Source organism: Nelusetta ayraudi, unplaced genomic scaffold (genome assembly GCF_046127955.1).
Source record: "Nelusetta ayraudi isolate G7.1 ecotype Tasmania unplaced genomic scaffold, CSIRO-AGI_Nayr_v1 ptg000041l, whole genome shotgun sequence".
NCBI classification, from domain to species: domain Eukaryota; kingdom Metazoa; phylum Chordata; class Actinopteri; order Tetraodontiformes; family Monacanthidae; genus Nelusetta; species Nelusetta ayraudi.
The window spans coordinates 730,135-753,374 of record NW_027466091.1 but is presented as its reverse complement, the minus strand read 5'-3'; the positions used below and the strand labels follow the sequence as shown (position 1 = coordinate 753,374).

At 44.7% G+C, this 23,240-nt stretch overlaps 3 protein-coding genes across 4 annotated transcripts; 1 reads left to right on the top strand and 2 right to left on the bottom strand.

Annotated features, from left to right (window-relative positions):
- The first annotated feature begins 4,741 nt into the window (after nucleotides 1-4,741).
- Nucleotides 4,742-11,642, top strand: LOC142893128 (corticotropin-releasing factor-binding protein-like). 2 transcript variants are annotated; one of them, XM_076033408.1, is made up of 7 exons: nucleotides 4,742-5,441; nucleotides 5,572-5,659; nucleotides 6,672-6,829; nucleotides 7,889-8,099; nucleotides 9,239-9,393; nucleotides 9,867-9,981; nucleotides 10,914-11,642. In XM_076033408.1, exons 1-7 carry the CDS (start codon nucleotides 5,361-5,363, stop codon nucleotides 11,066-11,068), a joined length of 963 nt encoding a protein of 320 aa, XP_075889523.1. In that variant the 5' UTR covers nucleotides 4,742-5,360; the 3' UTR covers nucleotides 11,069-11,642. The 2 variants fall into 2 exon arrangements, with proteins under 2 accessions (XP_075889523.1, XP_075889522.1); XM_076033407.1 differs by having other exon boundaries at nucleotides 4,762-5,441; nucleotides 9,861-9,981.
- A 2,476-nt stretch (nucleotides 11,643-14,118) lies between these two features.
- Nucleotides 14,119-15,100, bottom strand: LOC142893127 (urokinase plasminogen activator surface receptor-like). The gene is made up of 3 exons (XM_076033406.1): nucleotides 14,931-15,100; nucleotides 14,747-14,848; nucleotides 14,119-14,571 (listed from the first exon to the last, which is right to left on the bottom strand). The coding sequence occupies exons 1-3, from the start codon at nucleotides 14,977-14,979 to the stop codon at nucleotides 14,399-14,401; spliced, it is 324 nt and encodes a 107-aa protein (XP_075889521.1). The 5' UTR covers nucleotides 14,980-15,100; the 3' UTR covers nucleotides 14,119-14,398.
- A 1,768-nt stretch (nucleotides 15,101-16,868) lies between these two features.
- LOC142893126 (creatine kinase U-type, mitochondrial-like) lies at nucleotides 16,869-22,147 on the bottom strand. Its single transcript, XM_076033405.1, has 10 exons — nucleotides 22,012-22,147; nucleotides 20,819-20,983; nucleotides 20,493-20,691; nucleotides 20,309-20,404; nucleotides 19,601-19,822; nucleotides 19,330-19,415; nucleotides 18,795-18,918; nucleotides 18,522-18,656; nucleotides 18,296-18,421; nucleotides 16,869-17,073 (listed from the first exon to the last, which is right to left on the bottom strand). The coding sequence occupies exons 2-10, from the start codon at nucleotides 20,959-20,961 to the stop codon at nucleotides 16,957-16,959; spliced, it is 1,248 nt and encodes a 415-aa protein (XP_075889520.1). The 5' UTR covers nucleotides 20,962-20,983; nucleotides 22,012-22,147; the 3' UTR covers nucleotides 16,869-16,956.
- Nucleotides 22,148-23,240: the final 1,093 nt, after the last annotated feature.

Below are 23,240 nucleotides of genomic sequence, written 5' to 3'. Positions count from 1 at the left end.
TGGGTGTAGAGCAGTCGATACATTTATGCAGCGCACTGAATCATTGTCATTGAGCGCATTGATTATGTGGACTAATCAATGTTTATTAGGCCTGGTAAGACTGTTGGGCCAGACCTGAGTGATGAAGGAACACGTTTAAAGGCCCTCCCACACGCACACTCTCCAAACACTGTTTGTAAAGTTTAGGGAAACTTCAATGTGTTCTTTTTTTTTTGGGAGACTAAAACCCAACTTATGTGTTTGACACAAACTTGAAAGCCAAACAAAAATGTAGGAGGACAGCACAAGGGCTCAAACTAGGATGCCGAGAAAAGACCGTGGTCAAACTAAATATTCGAGGGAGAGGGTGAAGACAAGGGCATGCAAAATCAACATTAGTTACTGACTCATTTGCTTTGGTTGTCGTTTTTGATGCCTAATACATATATATATTTCTTTCTTTTTACCTTTTTTTTGTCAGAGGTGCCCGTCATTCTAACTGCTCAAGTTGTTTCTTGGCTTCTACTGTGGCGCAACGAACAGTTCAAATCACAATGGAAGCCAGATAGCAGAGAGCCACGCAGGCCACCGAGTGCTTCAACTGGCAAGTGTCCAAAAGCAGTAGACAGCAGAGCATGCACACAAAGAGGCAACTGACCCTCTCCTGCTCCCACACTGTCACTTGACTGCTTTTAGGTGACACTGTAATGCTGAAATATTTCCACTGCATGAGCAGATAAGAGACATCTGAGTGTGAACTGCAAATAAGTGTGTGCTGAATGGATGCAAATGGTCCTCCATCACGCCATCTGTGCTCCCCCTTTTTTTTTTTTTTTTTTTTTTAACTTTTGCTTTCTTTCAGGAAGTGTGTGCTAAAACATCGCCCCTTTGTGATGTCACACTGTGTACTGATAACACCCCCAGGCTTGTGACGACCCCTCAGACAGGTGCTTGGTTGTGCCCTCAGAGACCTTTCTGATTGAATATGTGCAAACACATATGCTGACCATACCAAATACCAGTGACGTTCTCTTAAAAATTGGCTTTTACCAATATAGGCACAATAATCATCATAGAGTTTAACTTTTATAACTTCTTAATTCTCCAGACTCAACATTTGCCAATTATCCCTGAAGACAATCTGCTGCCTCTGGTAAGTGCTGACATCAACACCTGATTTATTTTGCAAGCAGTCCCAGACATTATTTTATTTAATCACTATTCACTATTTAATCACCTCAAGTATTCTGACTTTAAATGAGTGAAAAAGCTTCTTAACAAGTGACCCTCCCCCCAAAAGCAGGCACCAGATAGGAGTCGCCGGGCCTCCCCTGAACAACTCCGCTGGAAGGTAATTAAAAGAAGAGTGTGTTATCCATCGCTCCTCATTAATGCGCCTTGAATTTACCACTTTCAGGGAGGACGAATGGGGAGGAGGAGACAAGGGAGAAAATCCATGCAAGCATTGAGGTAATCTCTCTCTGTCAGGTCGGTCCAAACAGGGAGGATCGTCTCATTACGGTCCCTGCAGGAGATGAATGGGTCAGTCAGGCAGCGAGGCTGGACGGCGGTGTTGACGGGCAGGTCCACACACACACACACACACACACACACACACACACACACACACACACACACACACACACACGGAGTAAGAGAACAGAGCCAAACACTTAGCTGCTGTATTTGCTGTGCTGGCCAGTGAGCAGGTGTGCAGGAGGACGAGGCGTGCTGGGATCGCAGGCAGGGTTAAGATGCTAATGTCCGGCCTCTGCAGTCACTTTGATTTAACTCAGACCACATGGAGGGATGGACGTCACACCTGGCCAGCTGAGGCGCCATTCAGACACAGGGGTCCAAATGTCCTCATGTGCGAAAAAAAGAAAAAGAAAAAAAAAAGTAGGAAGAGCTGGGTACACACACACACACACACGCACACACACACACGCACGCACGCACACACACACACACACACACATTCCCCACAAAAAGAATACCTCATAACGACGCCTTATTTTTTTTTATTTAGTTTTTTTGCCACAAGATGGCGCCGTAGTAGAGAGGATAGAAAACCACTGAACTCTCGCAAAGTCTATGGGAGAACGTCACTTTGCGTAAGCACTGAACGGAAAGCCGAATGCCGAGGGACCTTTGCTTTGATCGAATTTCACTAAACACACAACGTATCACACTAATCTGTGCCGTTTTGCTTGCTATCCTTTAAAGTTTCTCTTAAAAAAACAAAAATAAAACGTATAGCTTTGTATTCTGGATTCTACTTTCGGTGCCGTTGGCTGTCAAAACTAGAACCAGCAGTGGTGTCGAGCTTTCCCAGAACACCCTGCTGGATCTCATCGGATCCAACATGATACGCGTCGAACGTCTGTGGCTCCAAGCACAAAAAGGAAAAGTCTGGAACGATGCTACGGCAGTCGAAGAGGCTCGTGTTTGTTAGTGCTCACTCCATTGCGGGTGAGTTCAGCAAAATGAAACTTTTGCTGCCTTGAGCTATTTTTGCGGTGCGGTGGCTAGCTTGTTGACAACAAGACTGTCGCCATAAGGCTAATGTTAATTTCATTCAAAGGTATTCCTCTCACATCCCTAACGGACAACGACAGCTCAGTACGTCACGCTCTCATTACTCTTGTCAAAATGCAAAATGTAAGGTTCAAGGTCTTTATTGAACAGTATTGTGTGTCTCCAGACTGTAGTGAGGAAGTCCATCCTTTCGCTTTTTTTTAGAAAGTGCGGGGACACACTGTTTTGGTCATCAGCCTCTTGTGATGTCACAGGGGGTGCGGATATCACCCGGGTTTGTGAAAAATATCGCCAGCCAGGTGTTGTTTCGGCCCTCTGAGGCCACTCTACAGCCACCTTGGGTTGTACAGGCAACGTTTAAAGTTGGCTCGAATATGGGACCTTTACCACACCTTTAAAATATGTGTCCTGGTTAAAGTGCTTGTCAATGTCTCACTTCAATGCTGGATGCCATCACACTTGTCTGCTCTGCTGTGATTATTTTCTCTTGTTCTTCTCTGCCACGCGTGAAGATGACCCCTCAACACACTCGCATGACAAACGCAGATGAGGTTTCTTTTTTTTGACCAGCAGGGGGCGTTGGTCCACTCCGGATTTTCAATGAAGGAGCGGCGGCTCAGTGGTGGTTGGATGTGATCAAATTAGACGAATGAAGTCCGCAAATAAACCGGCGGCCCAGTGTGAATTGATGTGTCTGCCCATTAGCTAGATCGGCCTAATGAGACGGTGGGGTTACTCATTCATTAAAATCTATCGATTCATTAAATACATTGGATTTACACTCTTCCGGTATGTATTGCTCTCTAAAGCATCAGGGCACAGGCGCTTGAGACACACATGCGGCCCCTCTTGGTGCACACACACACACACACACACACACACACACACACACACACACACAGACACGCACACACGCGCGCGTACGCACTGCAGCGAGTTTTTCTGACACTTTCCCATTTCCTGTTGCTGACTTTCGCATTAGAGAAAGCGACTCTAGCAGCGAGGCTAACAGCTTCAGACATCCCTTAAACAAGGATGTGGTAAGGCAATTATCAGTGAGCACCACTGACTTTTTAATGAAAGTAATACACCTTGAATAGGTCAGCAGCATGACAGGACGGCGGGGCCGAGAGGCTGTTGGAGCAAATCTTATTCATTGCGCTCATTATTATTGTTTGTTTTTGTTTTTTTTCCGCCTTTCCTTTTTTAATTCATGTGTGGCACCCCAGACCTTTGTCACTGTAAAAGAAGCTGTCAGCCTCTGTTGACCTCAGATTTTACCGGGGCCAAAGTTCCACACTGTTTTTTTTTTCTTGGGAGTGCGCGTGACATGCAGAAGCGTGTGTGTGTGTGTGTGTGTGTGTGTGTGTGTGTGTGTGTGTGTGTGTGTGTGTGTGTGTGTGTGCCTGCGCGTGTGCAGACGCTGACAGGATTATCATCGTCTGTGGCACTCAGTCACATCTCAGCCTGACCTTTCGCGATGGCAGCGTGGACGCTCACAATTAGTCTCATCTGAACCAATTTGCTTCGCCGCCGCAGAGCCCATTACGTCACGGCTCACCCCCGCCCCCCCTCACCCCTGCCACCCCCCACCCCCACCCCCATCCCCACGCATCTCGCTTTGTGCCGAGACACGTCACTGGTGATGGAGCCGCTGAATACAGCTGCACATCTGAATGCTCTGGCTGCTGGTTGGACCGCGATGGCACGGGGGAAGAGAAAACTCAACAAACAAAAAAACGCTGTAAATCTGTGCGGATGCTCAAGCAATGAATCAAACGCATACACAAAGCGCAAATCTCTTCCCTCATCACGGCTTAATCGGCTTGATAGAGATTCTGTGTATCTGAGATCTTAAAGCCAGAGGAAGACAGTGGGCCTGGTTACACTTTAGTGTGCGTGTGCCACTTTCCGATTGAAGCCAAAGATGGGCAAAACACCACAAGTGGCCTCTGTGTATACAGCGTACAGGATGAGGATCAGTGCACGGAGAAGAATCAGGTTGTTTTTTTTAAGCCTGGAGTACAAGTTGCAGCTGAGAAATGCCTGCGTGCCAGTAGAAGGAAGAAAGAAGGAAACTCATTTGGACCGCAGTCAATCACACCAAGCGCTGTTCTGGTGCACATGAAGTGTTTTTAAATATCCATCCTCACAACTTTACTCTTGAGCGAGTCGACGGTTTTGATATGTTTATATTTTCAATGCAGATTGAGGAGCTGAGTGCCAGTGATTGCTACTACAAACTAGTAGGAGGAAGCTAAATGTATACGGCCTGACAGGTAAAACACAAACAAACGATGGAAGTCCGCTCTGCTTATTTTTGTGAGTTTTGACTGAAAGCACAATGTTGGAGTCGGTTTGTTTTTATTTTTTTACCCTTCACGCGGCATTTCCATCAAACGTGTCTGCAGCGTGCAAAGCTTTGACTTCTTTATCACACCTCTGTCCCGCATACGCTATATTTCAACATTCCTGATGCTGTATTTCAACATTGACCCTCCCCTTGCAGCAGTTCTCGGCCGTGCTGTCGCTGCTCCTGGCGGTTCTTCACTTTGATCCCGGTTGACTTTTCCTCGCATTTCTATTTTTACACGACGCGTCGCTGCCCCCTACGCACCAAAAGCATGACGGGTCTTCACACACGATTAGAGTGAGTGTGAGTCCGGCTGGATGAGTGTCTCTGGGTAGAGGCCCTGCCTGCTGCCTGCTGCCTGCTGCCTGCGGTCCGTCCGCCTGCCCGCGCTGCTATAAAAGCTGCCACCTCTCCAGCGGTGCTGTTATTTCCGCCCCGCGCTCCTGGCTGGCTGCACGCACGCAACATCGGAGAGCACACGCACGTCAGCATGTCGCTGTCTCCTCGCACGCACCTCCTCCTCTTCCTCATCTCCCTCTCGTCACGGCTGGGGCGCAGCCGCTACATCGAGGTGAGACTTCAGACTTCCTTTTGGAACGCTTTTTCTTCTTTCTTCTTCTTCTTCTTCTTCTCCTTCTTCTTCTTCTTTTTTTTTGTCAAATGTCAGAGTAAAATAACGTCTGTGCCGCTCATGTTTGCAGGAGAGCGACGCTTCAGATGGATTATTCTCCCTGCTCAGTCTGGACCAGAAAAGAGAGTCAGAGGACTTTGTTTTCCGCAGACCCCTCAGTAAGTGTTGACCGCAGCTGATTGCGCCTGACTGACAAGTTAGTTACTATATACATAGTTTACTTGCTTAATTGAAACAGTGTCATGTGATCAGTTAAACTCACCCAGTGAACTTGTTTAGCAGGTGAATCAACCATCTCGTCTGCACCTGTTGATTGAGAAACGTGTTGAAAGTTGAAAGACTTTTTTATGCTGCTGTCGTTATCATCAGTGTTGGGAAGACGACTTTGCAAATGTTATTAGTCACAATTACGAGTTGCCCGGTTGAAAATGTAACAGTGTAACTATTTCAATTACTTTAACAAACTAATGCACCTAATTTCATTGGATTACATTTTCATTACTTTTCTAAATTTTGAATAGATGTCCTCAACCTGTTTATACCTGACTGCAGTATGCAAAACAACAACAACAACAGCCATCACAAGGTCAAACTTCATTACCTCTTATTACTGTGAGATCATTCTGAGATACAAAGTCAGGGCAGCACAATCTACTGTCTTTTAAAGCAGCAAAATCAATCACATGTTTTGCAAAGATACTGTATGTCCACTGAACTGCAATTTAACCTTTCATTTAGCACTCAGTGGAAAAATTAAGCAATTTTTCCAAGATTTTCAAATGTATGTGTGTGCTCAGTATTTTTGCCGTGCTCTTTTTGCTCGTGCCAAGCCAGTGCATGAGAAAACCATGCAAAGCAACACGAAGGCCAGCCTTTTTTGTGAAAATTGATCAAAAGTCATTAAAATTGTCTCATGAATAATTCCACAAGTAACTGTAAATCACTTGCACTTTTTTCCAGTAATGTAACTAATCACAGTTATCTTTATTTTGTAATTAGACGGCATAAAGACGTTACATGTAACTTGCTACTCCCCATTATCATCTACCTCACAGAATGTAATAGAATGCCTATTCTGGAAATTTTCAGAATTAAAGCAGCATATACAGTGTTATCCTCATCACCATCACCATCACCATCACCATCGTCATGTTTCTGTTTGTTGCCCAGGATGTCTGGACATGTTGGCCACCGACGGCCACTTCACCTTCGTGGCCTCCAAGCCCCAGCTGGCCTGTGCCGCATTTGTCATCGCCGAGCCCAGCGAGGTGATCAGCCTGGAGCTGTACGACGTCAACGTGGACTGCAGCGCCGGCGACTTCATCAAGGTTTGGCTCCAATCTGCCGCAGCCGGCGAACCCACGCGGCCCTCTGAACTCGGAGCGGAGACTCGACAGACCCTCTTTTCATTTCGTTGCGCTTTTTCTTCTCTGTTTTCTTGGGAGGGGGGATTAAAACGGTGTCACACGAGGTTAAGGCGGCGCTCAGGGGCAGAACACTTGGAGCCGCGTTAGTCACTCTTCTCGGAGCGAGAGTGGGAAGTGGAGGAGCCGAGCCTGCCAGTTGGAATGCACTTTTTATCCCCATGTGGGCTAAAGTGTCAAAATGGAAAACCACAAATAATTTTGTGTGCTCTCCTCGCGTCAGATGTGATTTGTTAAGCCGAGTTTTGTCTTTAATTAGAGGCAGAAAACACCTCTCCCTGCTTGGAATGGATGAGATTTGCGCAATATTTATAGAGCATGTTGGATTATAGAATTTTAATTAAAGATGATTAGAAGCACAGCAGCCTGTAATAACACTGAACTAGTTGCTGCCTGGAGGAAACAAACGTCTCGGCTTGAGCTGAGCAACAGTGATTTTTGGTAAACGCGCTCATGTTCGAATGACAAACGCGCTCCTCCTGAATGTCCTCACACAACCACACTGGATATTATTTGATTTGAGTCGATTTATTATGGCTGCTGATCAAAGATCAAAGGAAAGCAAGAACCTTAAAGGAAGAAACAATTTATGACGCCGACACTGGAAGCAGCAACAAAAGAGTGATTTTAATTTCATTAAAAAATGACCTATCTAAATAAAATCAAGGCCCAAACTACGAAATGCTCACAGTGGCCACATTCTATGTATGCACACAATAGCATGAATTGTTTGTAGGTCCGAATCAGAAATCAGAAAATGTATTATTCCCCCGCAAATGATGTCCTTATTTCAGTCAGATTAATCTGAAAATGTCATTTTAATTTCATTGTTGGAGCATTTCTGGTTCTGTAGCCAAGAGACAAACAAGTTGCTTGATAAACTCCTAAACTGAACATTTAAAAAAAAAAAAAAAAAAAAAAAAAAAATATCAAACCTCTATTATTTCTTTCCCCCTGCGGCAGATGTTTGACGGCTGGGTTCTGAAGGGAGAGAAGTTCCCCAGCAGGCAGGACCACCAGCTGCCCATGCACCAGCGCTACACAGACTACTGCTCCTCCACGGGAGGCGCCGCCTCCAGCCGCTCCTCCCAGAACGTCGCCATGGTCTTCTTCCGCATCCAGAGCCCCGACAGCGGCTTCACCCTGGCCGTCAAGAAGCTCTACAACCCCTTCCGTGAGTCCCCCTGCACCTGGTCCCCTCACTTCTCTCACTGTTGCACCATCCTATAAAGCAAGTATATGTAAAGTGGAGGAAGGAAACTAAATTCTATGCAAGACAATGACAATGCAAAAAAAATAAGTCAAATTTCAGCCTCTCTGTTTGAACTGAGGCGCACTTCCGTTCCGTCTCCCCCACTTTGTTTGCCCCCGGTCATGTCAATCAAGGCCGACGGCGCCAGAAGGAGATTGAGTGAGTGCGGCGCACCTGCTTTCCAGCTGCTTGTCAAACATGTTGTTAACGCCGCGTCTCACATGTAGCAGCCAGAGACCTGGGCCTTCAGGCAAGCAGCGCTCCAGACGGGAAGAGACGTCAGAGCCGAGACGAGATTTAAAGCGACTGCCGGAGGAGAAAACAAGCAGGAAAAAAATCTCATGAGAAATGCAACAATGTTTTGTTGACATACTCACATTTTAAACTGCAGTCGTCCGTGTTAGACGCAGTACAACAAACAAAGAAACGCTTCTGCTGTTGGATACCGTGCATCTGAAATAAATGCTCTTTTTTATAAGCGTGAGTGCAGGTTGTAATTCAATACAAACGTGGCATTCATTACTCTGCAGCTCCACGATACAGACTTTGCCCTCAGGGAAAACAAACCTCTGTGTCTGCTAGTTTTAATATGTGTAAGCACAGTTACACCAACCCCCAGAGTTTTAGTTTTTATCAGGCTGCAAAGTACATGACGGTGGCACCGTTAAAAGGCTTTTTAGTTGATCACGTTCAACACGCTCGTCTGAGCTTTAGAAATGCGTCTCTGCTCTTGCACTCTCGCTCTCCAGCGCTGCCTATCAGAGCTCCGCCACTCACCCAAACTAATCACCACACGCTGTGTTGCGACTCTTGTTGCCGTGTCTTGTCTGCCGCACTGTTATCAATTCAAATTTCATTATTTTCTTATCTTTGCCATCAAAACTTAAATTGGATTTCCATGTTCCCCCCTAATGTGTGTCTCCTTCCGGCAGTCAGCCCCGATTACGTCCAATTTGCGACCCGAGGTGTCAGTAATGAGCTTCTCCTCTGATGGGGAACTGTTCGTTTCTAAGGCCTTCTCTTGTGTGTCTGTGTGTGTGTGTCTGTGTGTCTGTGTGTAGCCTGCAACATCATGTCTCAGAGTCCCGAGGGCAGCTTCACCATGGTGCTGCCACACCAGCGCAGGAACTGCAGCTTCTCCATCATCTACCCGGTGGAGATCCGTGTGACGGAGCTCAGCCTGGGTCAGGCCAGGAGCAATGAGCTCAGTCTGCAGGTGACACTCAGCCCAGTTAGTCATTAATTAGAAAAATGTCTATTTTGGATGTTTAGCGATTCACACAAAGTCTTGGATGGAAACAACAACGCGTGACGTTGTACACTGAGAGTTTGTGGTTTTGTTTGTCTAACTCACTGTTAAAGAAACTGACTTTGAGTTGCCCACTTTGATCGACATTGGAATCATTTGTGTTCTACAGATTATCATTGTTGTTTTTGCCATTGTGGAAATTCTTTTTGGGAATTTATTTATTTAAAATGACTGAAAGGAAATCATTTTCATCCAGCTGTGTTGCTGGAAGTACTGTACACAAAATAAAACTAAGAATTAAACCTCAAATAAAGTACAAACATAACATTTTTTAATGAGAAACAGTTTTCCTTTCGCTCTCTGCCCCTTTCATTTGTATTTATTATTTATTTTATTTTGTTTAATTAAATATATTGCTGTCTGTGTTGTTGCAGAGACAGGTGTGGTCCGGCTGTTCGGGCTCAGGTGACTACGTGGAGCTGCTGGGAGGAAATGGTGTGGACACGTCCAGGATGTTCCCAGTAGCCGACCTGTGTTTCTCCATCGGAGGCCTCGGTGAGTCTTGATGACATTCAGGTCTTCCAGTAGGCAAAAGAAACCTTCAACTGAAAGTCACTCAAGCTTATGGAGAACTGTTGCAGTCGATGCACAAATCAGGGCACAGATTTTAGCTGTGAATGAGACGAAGACTGTACCACAGGTGTAATTCAATAGTTTTAATGTGTTGCTAAAGCCTTTGACCAAGTATTTAAGCAGTTGAAGGGACAACAAAGAACTTTGTCTTTGTGGTAGCTCATTGTGTCTCAAATGGACCTCCTATTTATGCTCCTAAACCAATATTTTCTCGAAAAATGCTGTGTACCGTTTGTGTAACAACGACCACTTCACAGGCTCAAAACATTTTGATGACGTAGCAGGAGGTGTGTAGAAGTGCCAGCGCTTTAGCTAACAGTAGCATTAGCTAAAATGCTCTTAGCTACAAGCTGTTAGCGCTTAGATTTTCTGTTTGATAAGTTGTTTCCTTTTCTGCCTTTAAAAAAAAAAAATTGCAGTTTAAAAATGAGCAGATGTTTCATTCTGCTTCTTACGTACTGTAGAGCGAATAAAGAAACTCTTCTGTAGTTCCCTCTAATGTAACTTTTATTCAACACTTCCGTCAGCTCGTCTGTGTGTGCGCATCGCTTAAAACCGTCCCCCCGAAAAACAACATGACACTGGTAGTTTTCATTCATTTTCAGCAGTGCACAATGTCAAAGTCCCATCAGCAAAAAGACAAGTACACTCCAATGTACACGCAGAACTGTGTATAACTTGGACCACAGAGCATCACAATGATTTATTTAATTTCTTTCCGGGGTTGATTGAGTAAATACGCAAAAGACCTTCTTCACGGCGACCCATCAACACTCCCGCCAAGCCAGGCTGAGACCAGGCGACGCTGTCCACACTCCAGTTTGAATAACTTGTTCAACTCTTTGACCCTTTAGCCCAGATGAAGATCGGCTGCGATAACTCAGTGGTGAGGCTGGTGTCCAGCGGCAACTACATCAACCGGGTTTCCTTTCAGTACCAATTGCTGGAGCACCGGGACCTGCTCAGCACCCGAGAGAACAGCCTGGATAACTTCTGCACTGTGGAATGAGATTGCAATCAGACACACACACACACACACACACACACACACATTCCTTCCATCTCTGTAAATACACCACCAGTGCAATGAATGCCATCATAAATATTTTTTGTATTGGTTTTTCTTCTGTTTGCCAAATGTTGTGCTGAGTGGAATCTGTGATGCTTTGCTATTTATTTGAGGAACTATTTTAATTTGTCTCATATTTATGAATGATGTTGCAGTTAATTGTTTTCCCTGCGCTTGTCAGAGAGAGTTTATGTTGCTTTCAAGACTCTTTCTGTCTCTTTCTTTCTTGCTGTTTTGTACGCAGTTGCAGTTTTTCCTCAGAGGTTTTACGCTTCTGTTCACGTTGCCTTGGCACTTTCAGAATAAATTTGACTCGCATGATAAAGCACATTTTGGTTCTTGATTCTCTACTGTTGAAAAACAACCACAACCACAACAACATAATCCAGCATTTTCATTTCCTTCGGTAAATTCCATTTGACCTCAACTGGACCCAAACCCCAAACCTTTTTCACATTTTAAAACGTGTGTCAATTCTTATAAACAAATCAAAAAGTTCAAAGATAAAAAAATAATGATAATAATAATTAAAAAAAAAAAAAGATATATTTATAGGAGCACATTATTGTTGTCGCTGTTAGCATGTTGTCATGTCAATAAATCTCTTTGGCCTGTTTTAATGGGTTTTAGTCCCTCATTGTGTAGCTGCTACTCCTCTTCCACTGCAATTAAGGCTTCTTTTCTTTTTTTGTTGTTGCTGCTTTTCTTCTTATGTTCAGTAAGTTTTTTTTTTTTAATGTGATATAGCAACGTGCCAATGCCATCATGGAATTTGGCCTACGAGCAAATTGGCTGCTGTTCCTGTCAGCAACGTATAAATGGCTAAAATAAAAGTCTGGAACCGAGACTTGGGGAGTGTAGTCACCGATTTTCAGCCCGGTCCGTGCGCAGCGTCTTCAGAGGCTGCGACGTGACGAATGCAACGATACTATATGATACGTGTGTGCGTAATCCATGCGCTCGTATTAAAACATGTCCTTGGCAATCAGCATTAAGCAGTGACGCATGCGTTTTCTCTCTCTTATGTTTTTTTTTTTTTTTTTAAATTTTTTATAATCCAATCTGTTCTGCAGGCCGACTCGAACTGGGCTCACAAAGGTTGATCATCGCTGAGGAAAGCGCTTAAAGCCGAGAGAGGACGTTCCACAGGCTGGTTTGCCTCTCGACCAGTGACTGTTGAGCCCTAATCCTCTGCGCACTGTACAGTTGTGTATCCCCAGTCTGAATGAATGTTAACGGGATTATCCCACATGCCTCGGCGCTCTCATCCCCCCCCCCCCCCCGACATCCCACTGACAGGCTCGCTTTTGATCTTCTCTTTACGTGGAATTAATTTCAAACCTTCTCAACCACGATGATTCAATTAACCAGCGGATGTCTTTTTTTTTTTTTTTGCGCCCGATGTGTTGCAATTTTCAGTTTTCATTAGGGAATGACGAGCACTTTCGGAGGCCATCGAAAAGGGGATAAAGTGTGATTATTTGTGCAGGTTTCCAGAAAACTCTTATGTTACAGTTAGTGATGCTCAAACGGACATCTTTTTGTCACATGCTGGGGCCACAAGTCTTTGTGACGGTGGTGACTCTAAAGAATTATTTACTCCTTTATTAGAAACAGTGCGGTAAGAGGAATCAGTAGTCGTCTTTATTTATTTATTTATTTTTAGCTCAGGAAGCATCAGCAGTATCGATAGCTATGTTTCTGTATGGGGTCAAGTGTTACAAAGAGACTGCACACAGAAACCTGCCCTCTTGTTGGTTCATATGCTCGATGTGCAGCCGTTTTTGCACACATATTCTTGCTAGCATGCTGCGTTAGCACACCGACGAATGAGTGAAATTTGCCCCCCCCATTTTAATCAAATGAGCCACTTGATTTCACACGCTCAACCTAAAAAGCCATATTTGCTCATTCTTGCAAATGTCCGTTTTCTGTGTTCTGTGGCTATAAATAGCAAGTGTGGAATTTTCGTCTGCGAGTGTCCGACACCCATAAATGAAGTTAGCGCGAAGGTTTTCTCTTCCACAGACTCAGGAAGTGAGCCTGAAGGTAGCACAGACACACCGTACATTCTGTTTTTCTGCTTCTGCACTTGCAAAGCAAAGCAAACACGTACATTGTTAAAGTCACAAGATTAAACCACTGGTGTTTTCATTCATTAATTCATGAAAAGGCATATAAAGCCTGCCTGCAGAGTTCGTACGGCAAAAAATAAAATAAAATAAAAAGCGTCCTGATACTCGGACAGCGCCATCTTGAGTTGAGTCCAGTTCCTATTGAAACCGTAAAGATTCCATATTTGCATGTGTGGGCGGTACCGGAGGTGAGCAATGATTGGAGTATGCACTTTTTTAATCAATCAACAAAAAAAGTTTTCAATTTTGTGGTCCTTTCTGTATGGAGAGCTTGTCATTTATAGACATCTTGCAACCAGTTTTTGGCGGTCCCTGCTGTCCAAATAGTAGAATGCCGTTTTTGTCCACTTTCATGTTAACTAAAAAAAAAAAAAAAAAGAGCTGTGTCTCTCATGTGAAACATCAAAATGGACAGTGCACAATGTGTATAATCAGACAGGTGTGTCAGAGTGCAAAACGTGGTCCATATATGGACTGAAAGGACGTTGTTTCCGTAACTGTTATATAGTATCAGTTTTCTTGTCTATTCACATTAAATGTGTTTGATTTCCAAATTTGAGGCAAAATACAGCAAGTTAGAGTTCCCAGTTGGAAAGCCTGAATAAAGTCATTGTTAAATCAGAAAAGTAAAATGTGACAAAAATTTAATATTCTCAAGAAGCTTTAATATGACATTTAATCACATTAACAAGCGACCAGAACCAAGAAATTAGAGTACCAATTGTTCACAATGCACATATATACATTTATAATTATCAGCCACAAGATACATCCATTTACTGATCATGTCACCATTAAAAGGAGGTTGTGGGGGTCGCCGTTAAGATTTCTCCTATACTGACCTCTACTGTGTAGTTTTATGCATTACAGCTGTTGAACACATTTGATGTAACTGCTATGCATTAGCCCGCCCTCTCAGACATGACTAAAAGTAAGCAAAAAAATAAAGTTCTCTACTAATAATAATATACACACCTCTATCTTTATACATATGTCAAAATAATCATGCCAGCTACCTGCCAAGATTTAGGACTTGAGTAGATGTTTTTCAGAGAATCACAGGAAATCTGTGCTCTGCTTCCCCTCGCACACAAAACACAAACACAACACAGGCACACAAGTACTAGTTTGTTTGTCAAATGTAGAGAGTGACCGTGGCGAGAGGTGCCAGGAGGAGGAGGGGCACAAACACCGCCGTCTGCTTGGCTCCGTTACACAGGTCTCCGGAGCAGCATCGCAGGCCGTTACTATAAACCCGGTCGCACATGTCGCTTCTCATGCAGTGTTTGCTGACCAGGTTGTCAGAAGCTGCGGCACACAGAGACAGCATGCGGTTCAAACGGGGTTCAGACTCATATTGGTCACACGTTAAGCGGTTTTAAGAGGCATCTCTGGAGAGCACATGGTGAAAAAAGATACTAACATTTCTTTGTACAAATATTGCCATCAGGTGCGTCTGGGTTTTGATGACGCCACTACTTACCAATGGTGGTGCTGCAGCGGTCGTAATGCTCAGGACAGTCCCAGATCCTGGTGCATTCGCCAGGGTTGGACCCCCAGCAGGTGAAGCACCTCAGGCCCCAGGCTGCAGAACGACAGCAGTCCAGAACATTTACACAGGCGGACACAGGCTATTTAAAACAATTCCTGCGTGAATTCCTTCTTACCTGCAGGCAGCAGCAAACCGATCAACACCACAGGAACACAAAGCCTCATTTTGATTGTTTCCTCTTTTTTGGGGGGGAAAAAACAGGAGTGTGCAAAGAGCAGGAGTTCTCTCTGGTTCTCTTTGGCCAAACACACAGACTGGACTCTGAGTTGATTTTTATAGCCTCAGTATAAGGACATAGTTCGATCTATTATGTATGTTTGGGGAGTGTCTAAACTAATCTAAAAGTTGATGATGATGTACAGTCTCAATCACCCGTCACCTTTTATAGCCGTCAATAACAGCTTGACCTGTTTCCACACCTGTACGATTGTTTAACCCACTTTCTTGAAGCACTTCAGATTTCTTTTCTACGTTAATGTGCAACCTCAACAAGTTCAGAAAATATGTTGCCAACACGCCCAAATCAACAAACAGCACGAGTGTTCGACTCAGTCAGGGCAACACTTGATTTACATTTTTGAGTGTCCCAGTTAAAAAAAAAAAGAAAAACGAAAAAAAAAGAAAAGACTTCCAACTCTAACATCTCGCTGACATCCTTCTGGTTCAGAGAGTAACAACCGCAGCATAAATTCCTTGCTGGGACACACAACACAGGTGTGCTATTGCTGAGCTCTTTAGCGTGGATCTCTAATAGCATTAGTAGATTTGCACCATTAATCTCCTGCCTGAAGAGGGAGAGTGATTGAAAGAGGCCCACCAAATGGGACAGCTTGGCCAAATAATGACGACACTAACCTGGAGTGTCGTCATTAGCAGGATGCCAGTGTGCAAGAAGCAGAGTTCCCACATTTCTCTCACCTCAGCCTGAAAATGAGGCGAGTGCGGCTGAGCTTCTGCTGTCTGGCCCTAATGAGCTTGGCCTGGTACCTGTGGATTAAAGGCCCTGCAGGAAGTAGCTGATGTCCCAAAGCCAAGTTAACTAGCAGGTGCTGAGGATTTGTCCATACAGATATATTTATTAGTATTTTTTATTTTTATTTTTATTTTTTCTTACAATTTATACAATTATCAGAATAAAAATCTGATACAAAAGCAGTTTGAATCACCCACTTGTAGCTGTCAACACTACCCTAGACTTCTCTGTAGAAGTGCTGTTTGGATTGAGCCCTTGAATTCTGTGAGCCTCTTGATATTAACGTCCAGGAGAGCTTCATCTCATTAAGTCTGGCACTTGGCCATGGCCTAAAAACAATATCTCAGTCCAACCAGCAGGTTGAGCCCTGAGAAAGTCCTGCACTCTGTGTGGCCCAGAGCCGTCTTACCCTGCTATCGTTGACCTATTTCTGGCTCCTTTATACCAGCTTGTTTGTGAAAACTGTTGCAACATTATGGTTTTATTTGGATATCTTTTTTAATCTTTGCTTTTATTGTCTGTGGCGCGGACAATAAAAGCCATTAAACTTATGTAGGAAGGATGTTCTCCTGCTTCTAATGAAGGTTGAATTAAAGGCTTTTGCATTTCAGAAAAAAAATACACATTAAATTATAAAAAGGAATGAGAGAGAGAGAGAGAATTTGCATGATTTATAGTTTAAATTTGATGTTGGTGTGACAGGAGCATTTTACTGTGGCACATGTTGCTGTTGGGCTCAAACCTGCTAATAGGACTTCAAATGGCAAAACTTTGGAGTGAAGGTCTGTGTTCAGACTCTTAACTCTGCACACACAATGCCATTTTATTTCCATCTTTACAACCAGTGAGGTTGACAACCTACGAAAGAGGTTATGAAAAAAAAAGAAAAAAGAAATTGACATTTTTTTCTCTTCTTGTGGCCCTATACCTCTAACGTACTAACCAACTGCGTCATTTCAGAAGCTGAAGCACAATCATTTTTAGTGTATATGCAAGCTTAACAGTGAAAACATGTAACCGTTGAAGAGGAAGTATGAAAATAAATATAATCACACCACAAAGTCCATTTAAGAGGTTTATTGAGATCATAAGTCATGAACGTGCTGTAGCGCAGTGCTATTCTGCGACTAGCTAACTTCTGGTGCGCACGCCTGCTGTGGGCTCCGGCCTACTTCCTGAACTGAGGGAGCGGGGAGGGGATCTTGATGTCCTGGCCCCTCTCCAGCCTCTTCTCACACTCTACTAGGTAGTTGACGCCGTCAATGACGAGCTGCACCAGCTCCACCTGCGGACACAGAGAGAGAATGTGTGCTCACGCGCGTGCCTCTGTTTGGTACAGACACAGCTGCTGCCCACGTTCGCATGAGATTAGAGTTCACCTCCTTAGATCTGAGACACTGTGATCCTGCTCAGTAAATTCACTGTTGACAGCATACAGAGAATAATCCAAAGCGTATTTGATTGGCTGGGAAAATTGGAGCATTTGACGGCACCGAAACATTTCTTCACTTTGTTTTCGCCCACATGGTTTATGTTTGAACTTCAAGCTGAAGTATACTTCTATTTAAATGAAAGTATAATATTACACATACCTCACCACTCTGCACTCAGGCGCTGTTTCCATTGTGCAATCTGTTATTGACTGTTATTGATTAACTGGTGACCTTTGTTCTATACTTTGTATTATTGTGTTTAGTTTTTGTCTGTGTTCTTGGCTTTGTCAACTTGGGTAAAAGTCCCGCACTGAGGTTTTTGTACATTCTGTGTGGTACGACAACCAATACACCTGAAACTTTCCTATGTTTCAGGTTTGGGATATATCTTCACATCCGTTCATGTGGGATTCTTTAAATTAAAGCAACAACCTGCAGTTTTTTTTACCTTACAATGAGAGAAAAAAAACAAAAAAAAACAGTTTTGCCATTCACTGTTTTGTGATGGGGCCAATGGCACCCATACCATTGACACAGCGCACCCTGCTGGCCTGATAGAGGACTGTATGACGTCATCTTTCAAGCCCCTTGTTGGGCTTGTCATCTCCTCTCCTCCTCTTCTCTTCTCTTACTCCCGCCTTCAACAACACCCTCTTTTTTCTGTCTGTGGTTTCTCTGCCAAAGAGAACATTTGCTTTTTTCCTTGGGAAGTGTTGCAGTCTTAGTGAGATGTGTTCTCGCAACACGGCATCTAAAGTAATCCAGGGTTGGGGGGGGCGGCAGGCTATACCTAAACCAGGCCGGGTGAGCGAACTGTGTCAGTGGAAGGTGTGGCATTTTCCTCGTGACCTGTCAGTTCAAGGTTAAAAATAAATGATTTCACCTCAGTCTTGTTTAAGGTTGCGAGGAAACGCTGCAAAAAAAGATTAGCGCAGAAAACATAAATCTTTTAACCCCAATCAGCACATTCCTGACTGGATTACAGATTAGGAGCAGCAGGGGGTGCAGTTAGTCACCGTTAAAACCTCCACCCCCCCCTCTGCCGCTCCCCTGCTCCTGGCCTCGGGTGTTTACCTCCGACTTGCCCAGGCGATCCAGATTAGAGATGTCGAAGGTGTCCCCGGTGGCGGCCGTGTCCACGCCGCCGGTGCCTCTCTTCTGCAGCCTCAGGTTCTCCAGGATCTTGTTGAAGCGAGGGTCCTGAAATCGCCAAACGCCACAGTGGAGATTTTGTTTAACGATGCAGCGAGCTCTGAAGTCAGCCGAGGGCGACGTCCGAACGCGTCGGTCCTTGCGTTACCCTGGCGAGAAGGGGAATCTTGATGTGCACGCCGGCCCTGAGCCCGGTGCCCAGGTTGGAGGGGCAGGTGAGGATGTAGCCCAGGCGCTCGTTCCACATGAACTCCCAGCCACGCTCCTGAATTAGCTGCTCCACCTGGTTGTCACACGGTTTGTTACATTACAGTTTTCCCTTTCACTTTGCAGCAAAAATAAGTTTGTGCCTTGTGGATGAACTACTTGAGAGGACTCACTAAATACTTCATGACTGTGGCACTGGGTGGGTCACGGGTACCTGTTTGAGTCCTCTGCAGAACCTTTCAAACACTCGCTTCATGTTTCCTCCTTTCTCCATGGATATGACCCTTGTGTGATCTTCCTCATTGATCCAGATTAGGAAGTTCTTCTCGTTGTTGTGCCTGCGAGGGATAATCAGGTTCAGCCGATGGCATCAAGTCATCTGAGGAGAACCTTTTTCTCTCTTAGAAATGTTTAGTGGTGTGATGGCTCCACTATCACCTCAGTCATTAAAGTCAACTTTGCCCAGGGCCTCGAACAATAGTTGTTTTTTTTTAATAGGTTAAGCAAGAAAAAGTGGACATGTGAGACACACTTAAAGAAAAAGTGTCACTATAGAAGAACAGCTACAAGGCTGTGATAAGGTTCGCAAAGTGGTGCATTAACTGCCAGATGTAGTGTTTTTTTTTTTTTTTAAGCAAATCAGTCATATTATTTTCAAAAACAATTTCTAGGCTCTGCACACAGAGACTAAAATTTTATTCCAAGTATAAAATCTTGTGTTTCCGACACTAACTGTTCCCTACTCTTACCAGATCCCACGAGCGTCAGGCCAGTCTCTGGCCATGCCTGCTACTGTGAGCAGAGGCGACACAGGCTTATCAAACAGGAAGTGCTCCTGATTGGCCGGCGTGTGGACGGGAGAACAACCATACATACAGTGTGAGGTCATTGTTTGTAACGACAACATGACATGAAACACAGTTTTCTCTGAGTGGTTTGTGTGTGTGTGTGTGTGTGTGTGTGTGTGTGTGTGTGTGTGTGTGTGTGTGTGTGTGTGTGTGTGTGTGTGTGATTACTGACGTCGATGAGTTGCTGCTGCTCTCTGTCACTCATCTCTCCCAGGCTGTAGTAGCGCCCAGCCAGGTCTCCCTTCAGGCCCGACAGGGCCGTCACCACCACGCGCTCCACCTCGCGCCGCTCCGACCGGCTGCAGGCCGGAGGGAGGCTCAGCCCGCGGATGCTGCGACCGGTACGGACGCGGCTCGACAGCACGTAGCGCTCGTCGAACATCCCAGAGTTGATCTGCAGGGGCGCACACGACGTGAAGTCGCTGTTAGCGGTAAGCTGGCGCGACTGTCTTATCTCGCCGACCTCCAAAATAAAGTGAGTTTAATCACAAAAAGTGTGTTGTCACAAAAAACACTGTCACATTTTGCGGCTACACGTGGGTTTGTGATGGGTAGCTAATCCTGCTAAAGCTAAAGCGGTTAAAAAATATCAGCAGCAGCCCCCTTGACTGTGATTGGTGAAGTTTTTTCTTTCTTTTTTTTTTCTTTTCTCAATCATTTGCCATTTTGCCTCTCATTTGTGAAATGGTTGCAGAGGACTGAGGCAAATTTCAAAATTTGGCAAAAATCTGATGTAGCAGATTAACACAACCAATTTAAAAAGGGAAAAAACAGGTGTTTACTCATAACTAAAAAAAAAAAAGAATTAAAAAAGATTGTAGCTTGTATAACCCAAAGAGAATTCATGGATATATGACAGCAAGCGAAGGAAAGATTGAACCTTGGAGGAATCAAGGTCGGTGGGATGTTTCATTGTGCGAGGGTCGTAGCCGTTGTGTCTGTCCTTGATCACAGGCACAAAGAGCTCAGCAAACACCTGATGACGAGAAACAAAATGAAAACACTCACTTTTTCCTCCCCCGTTCTAAGGAAAATGAGACACTGCGTGAAGAACGGAGCCTGACCTCGTAGCTCTCCTCATCTCCAGCCACCATCCCCACGGTCTTGATGAAGGGGTGCCCGGGGTTGTCCACCCCGGTCTGGATGCACTGGTCCAGGGTCCAGTCATTGGGGGTGGTCTTGTCCCTCAAGTGGGCGTACATGGCTGGGGTCAGGGCAGCGGCCATGCAGTTGTTGTGCTTCCTCAGGTCAGGGAAATCTGCACTGTGGGAGGTTGACACACACACACACACACACACACACACACATACACATGTGTATTTGTGTAAATCAAATGGCCTTGAATGAAGCTCACCTCGCTGCAACTCAGTTTGCACACACGCGTGCGAACCTGGGTGGGTAGAGCTTCTTCCGTTCGGCGGCAGCAGCTCCATCACTGAGGAGGTAGGCAGACGCCAGTGTTCCCGCCCCGAGACTGGCCATCATCACCGCCTTGTTGCGGCCACACATCACGCGGGTGAAGGAGTTTGCCATGCTCGCTGCTCTGGGATATCGTCTGGTGGAAGGACAAGAGTGAAATATATATTTTTTTTTAAATAGCAGAATTTTAAGACACTTGCTGCTTTCTGTTCAAATGACACGCTACACAGTAACATTCCCACAAACGCACATGCCCGAGCAGACACGGGACCCATCGAGGCAGTGGCGAAGGTTAATCTGATGCGCCAGTTAGAGTTGGCAACGGCACACAATCTTTTGAACATCCTGAGACGACGCAGTGAATTAGATTAACGCAGGAAAAGCAAACAAACCACGGTCTGAATGTGGCAACTGAGGGGGAGGAGTTAAACATAGAACCGTGAAGAAGTAATGCGAAAAACGTGAGACAAGTTCCTTCTGAACAGGCAAATACCCGCAGGAAATGAGGCATTAGGCTGTGTGAAAGGCAGGACCGACTTAAAGAGTCATATTGGCAGTCGTGAGTCCCCTCAGAGATCTGATGGTTGAATTAAAAGGGAAAGTAAAAAAGGAACTGTTTGAGCCGACTGTACTTGGCAAGGATACTAACAGAGGACATCTGCTTCTGGAAGAGATGTAACACTTTTAAAAAATCAAAAGTTGACTGATTGATTGATTGATATTTGTTTTGTGGGTCTTGTTCAGAGAGGCTTTATGATATGAGGCGAAATCTGAGCTTCGGAAGTAGATTCAACCAGCGAGATTAGGAGGTTTGCTGCTGCCCCTGTACTGAGCTTTTAATGTTCTTTTGTGAAGCATGTGGAAACCAAATGCATTCATCGCTGCTGCAAAACAGAGACAGATTTCTGTTTGATTACTTCCCTTTTCAAATCATGTAAGAAAAAAATGGATAATGAAATAATTGAATAGAATTCTGGTTGGATATCCTTCAAAAGGCTTTCAAAAAGCATCCTGCTGCAGAAGGTTCAAAGCAGTGGAGCACACACACCCTTAATCATAGCTGCTTAATTGGTCAATTCTGCTCATCTTTAGGTGAACTAGCCAAAGCGATTTAAAAAAAAAAAAAGAAAAGAAAAGACGACCGGAAAAGACTCAATCACCCACCTGACGTTTAGCCGAGGAGAGGAGGGAATGAAGGGCCTGTTGATTCTCTGGGCTCAGTCCTGCTGAAAGGGCTCCGAGACGGAACAAGTTAGATTTATCAGATAGTGAGAGAGACAGACGACAGGCAGAGAGACGGAGAGATGGGGACACACTGGTGGAGGATTAGCCTCTCACTGAGCAACAGACAGAAAATCCTCTTCTGACTGTCAGTCAGCATGTCTGCCTGCCTCTTTACACATGCACTGTGTGCACGCATGCGCACGCACATAAACATGTACACACAAAATACAGTGACTTGTATTTACTGTTTTTTTTCCCCCCGCTGTATCACTGCTGTCATGTGTTTCTTTGTGCTGCAGCTTATCTCACGTTTTGTTAAAATCTCAACAGCGTGCAGAATGATTATGATGTAGTGTTTCTGACTTCAGCAGCTCCATCCCTGTCTCGGTGTCTGAAATGCAGGACTCTGTCGTGATTTCTTCGGACATGGCCTCAGATACAAGAACTTTTCCTTCTGCACAGGTATGTCATGAAACTGAAACTGGTAATATAGTGTCTAACCACAGGGAGGCAGTACAACCTCACTGCTGCCACCTGGAACCTAATCACTTTTTTTTTGTCGTATTAGATGTATATAGGGTGAGTGTATAGTGTATATAAACACTGCTTGAAAGCCTTAAAAACTGATTTATTGCAACAACAAAAAAAAGCTGTCTATTTAATTATCTCTTTATTAATTACTTATAACTCTTAAGTTTTTCTGTGTCTTGTGGTGGTTGTCTAAACACAACCCGAATTCTAATCCCAACCTTAACCCTAAACAACCGAACCCCACATGAAAAGTAGCTCTTGGGCAAAAAAAAGGTTGAGTGCACCTGCGCCCTAAACCTTCACCTAAACGTCAGCCCGAACCTACCCCTAGCCCCAGCCCAAGCCCCAACACTGGTCCTGATCCTAATGCCGAAGGCCAATGCAAGTCTATTGGGTCAAAGGTCAACTTGGTCCTAGATACATGGGCCCACTTGCTGCTTTATCAGGATCCCCACAAGAAGCACCCATGCCAAATTTGGGGCTTCGAGCGCATGAGGAACCCCGGAACCCTAATCCTAATTCCAGCCCTAACCCAGTTTTAACTATAACCCTGACTCAAAGCCTAACCTTTACCTTAACAAATTGTCTCTCTCAAACTGAAGCTTTGCTCGTACAAAACGAGGCTTCGTAGTGGCTCT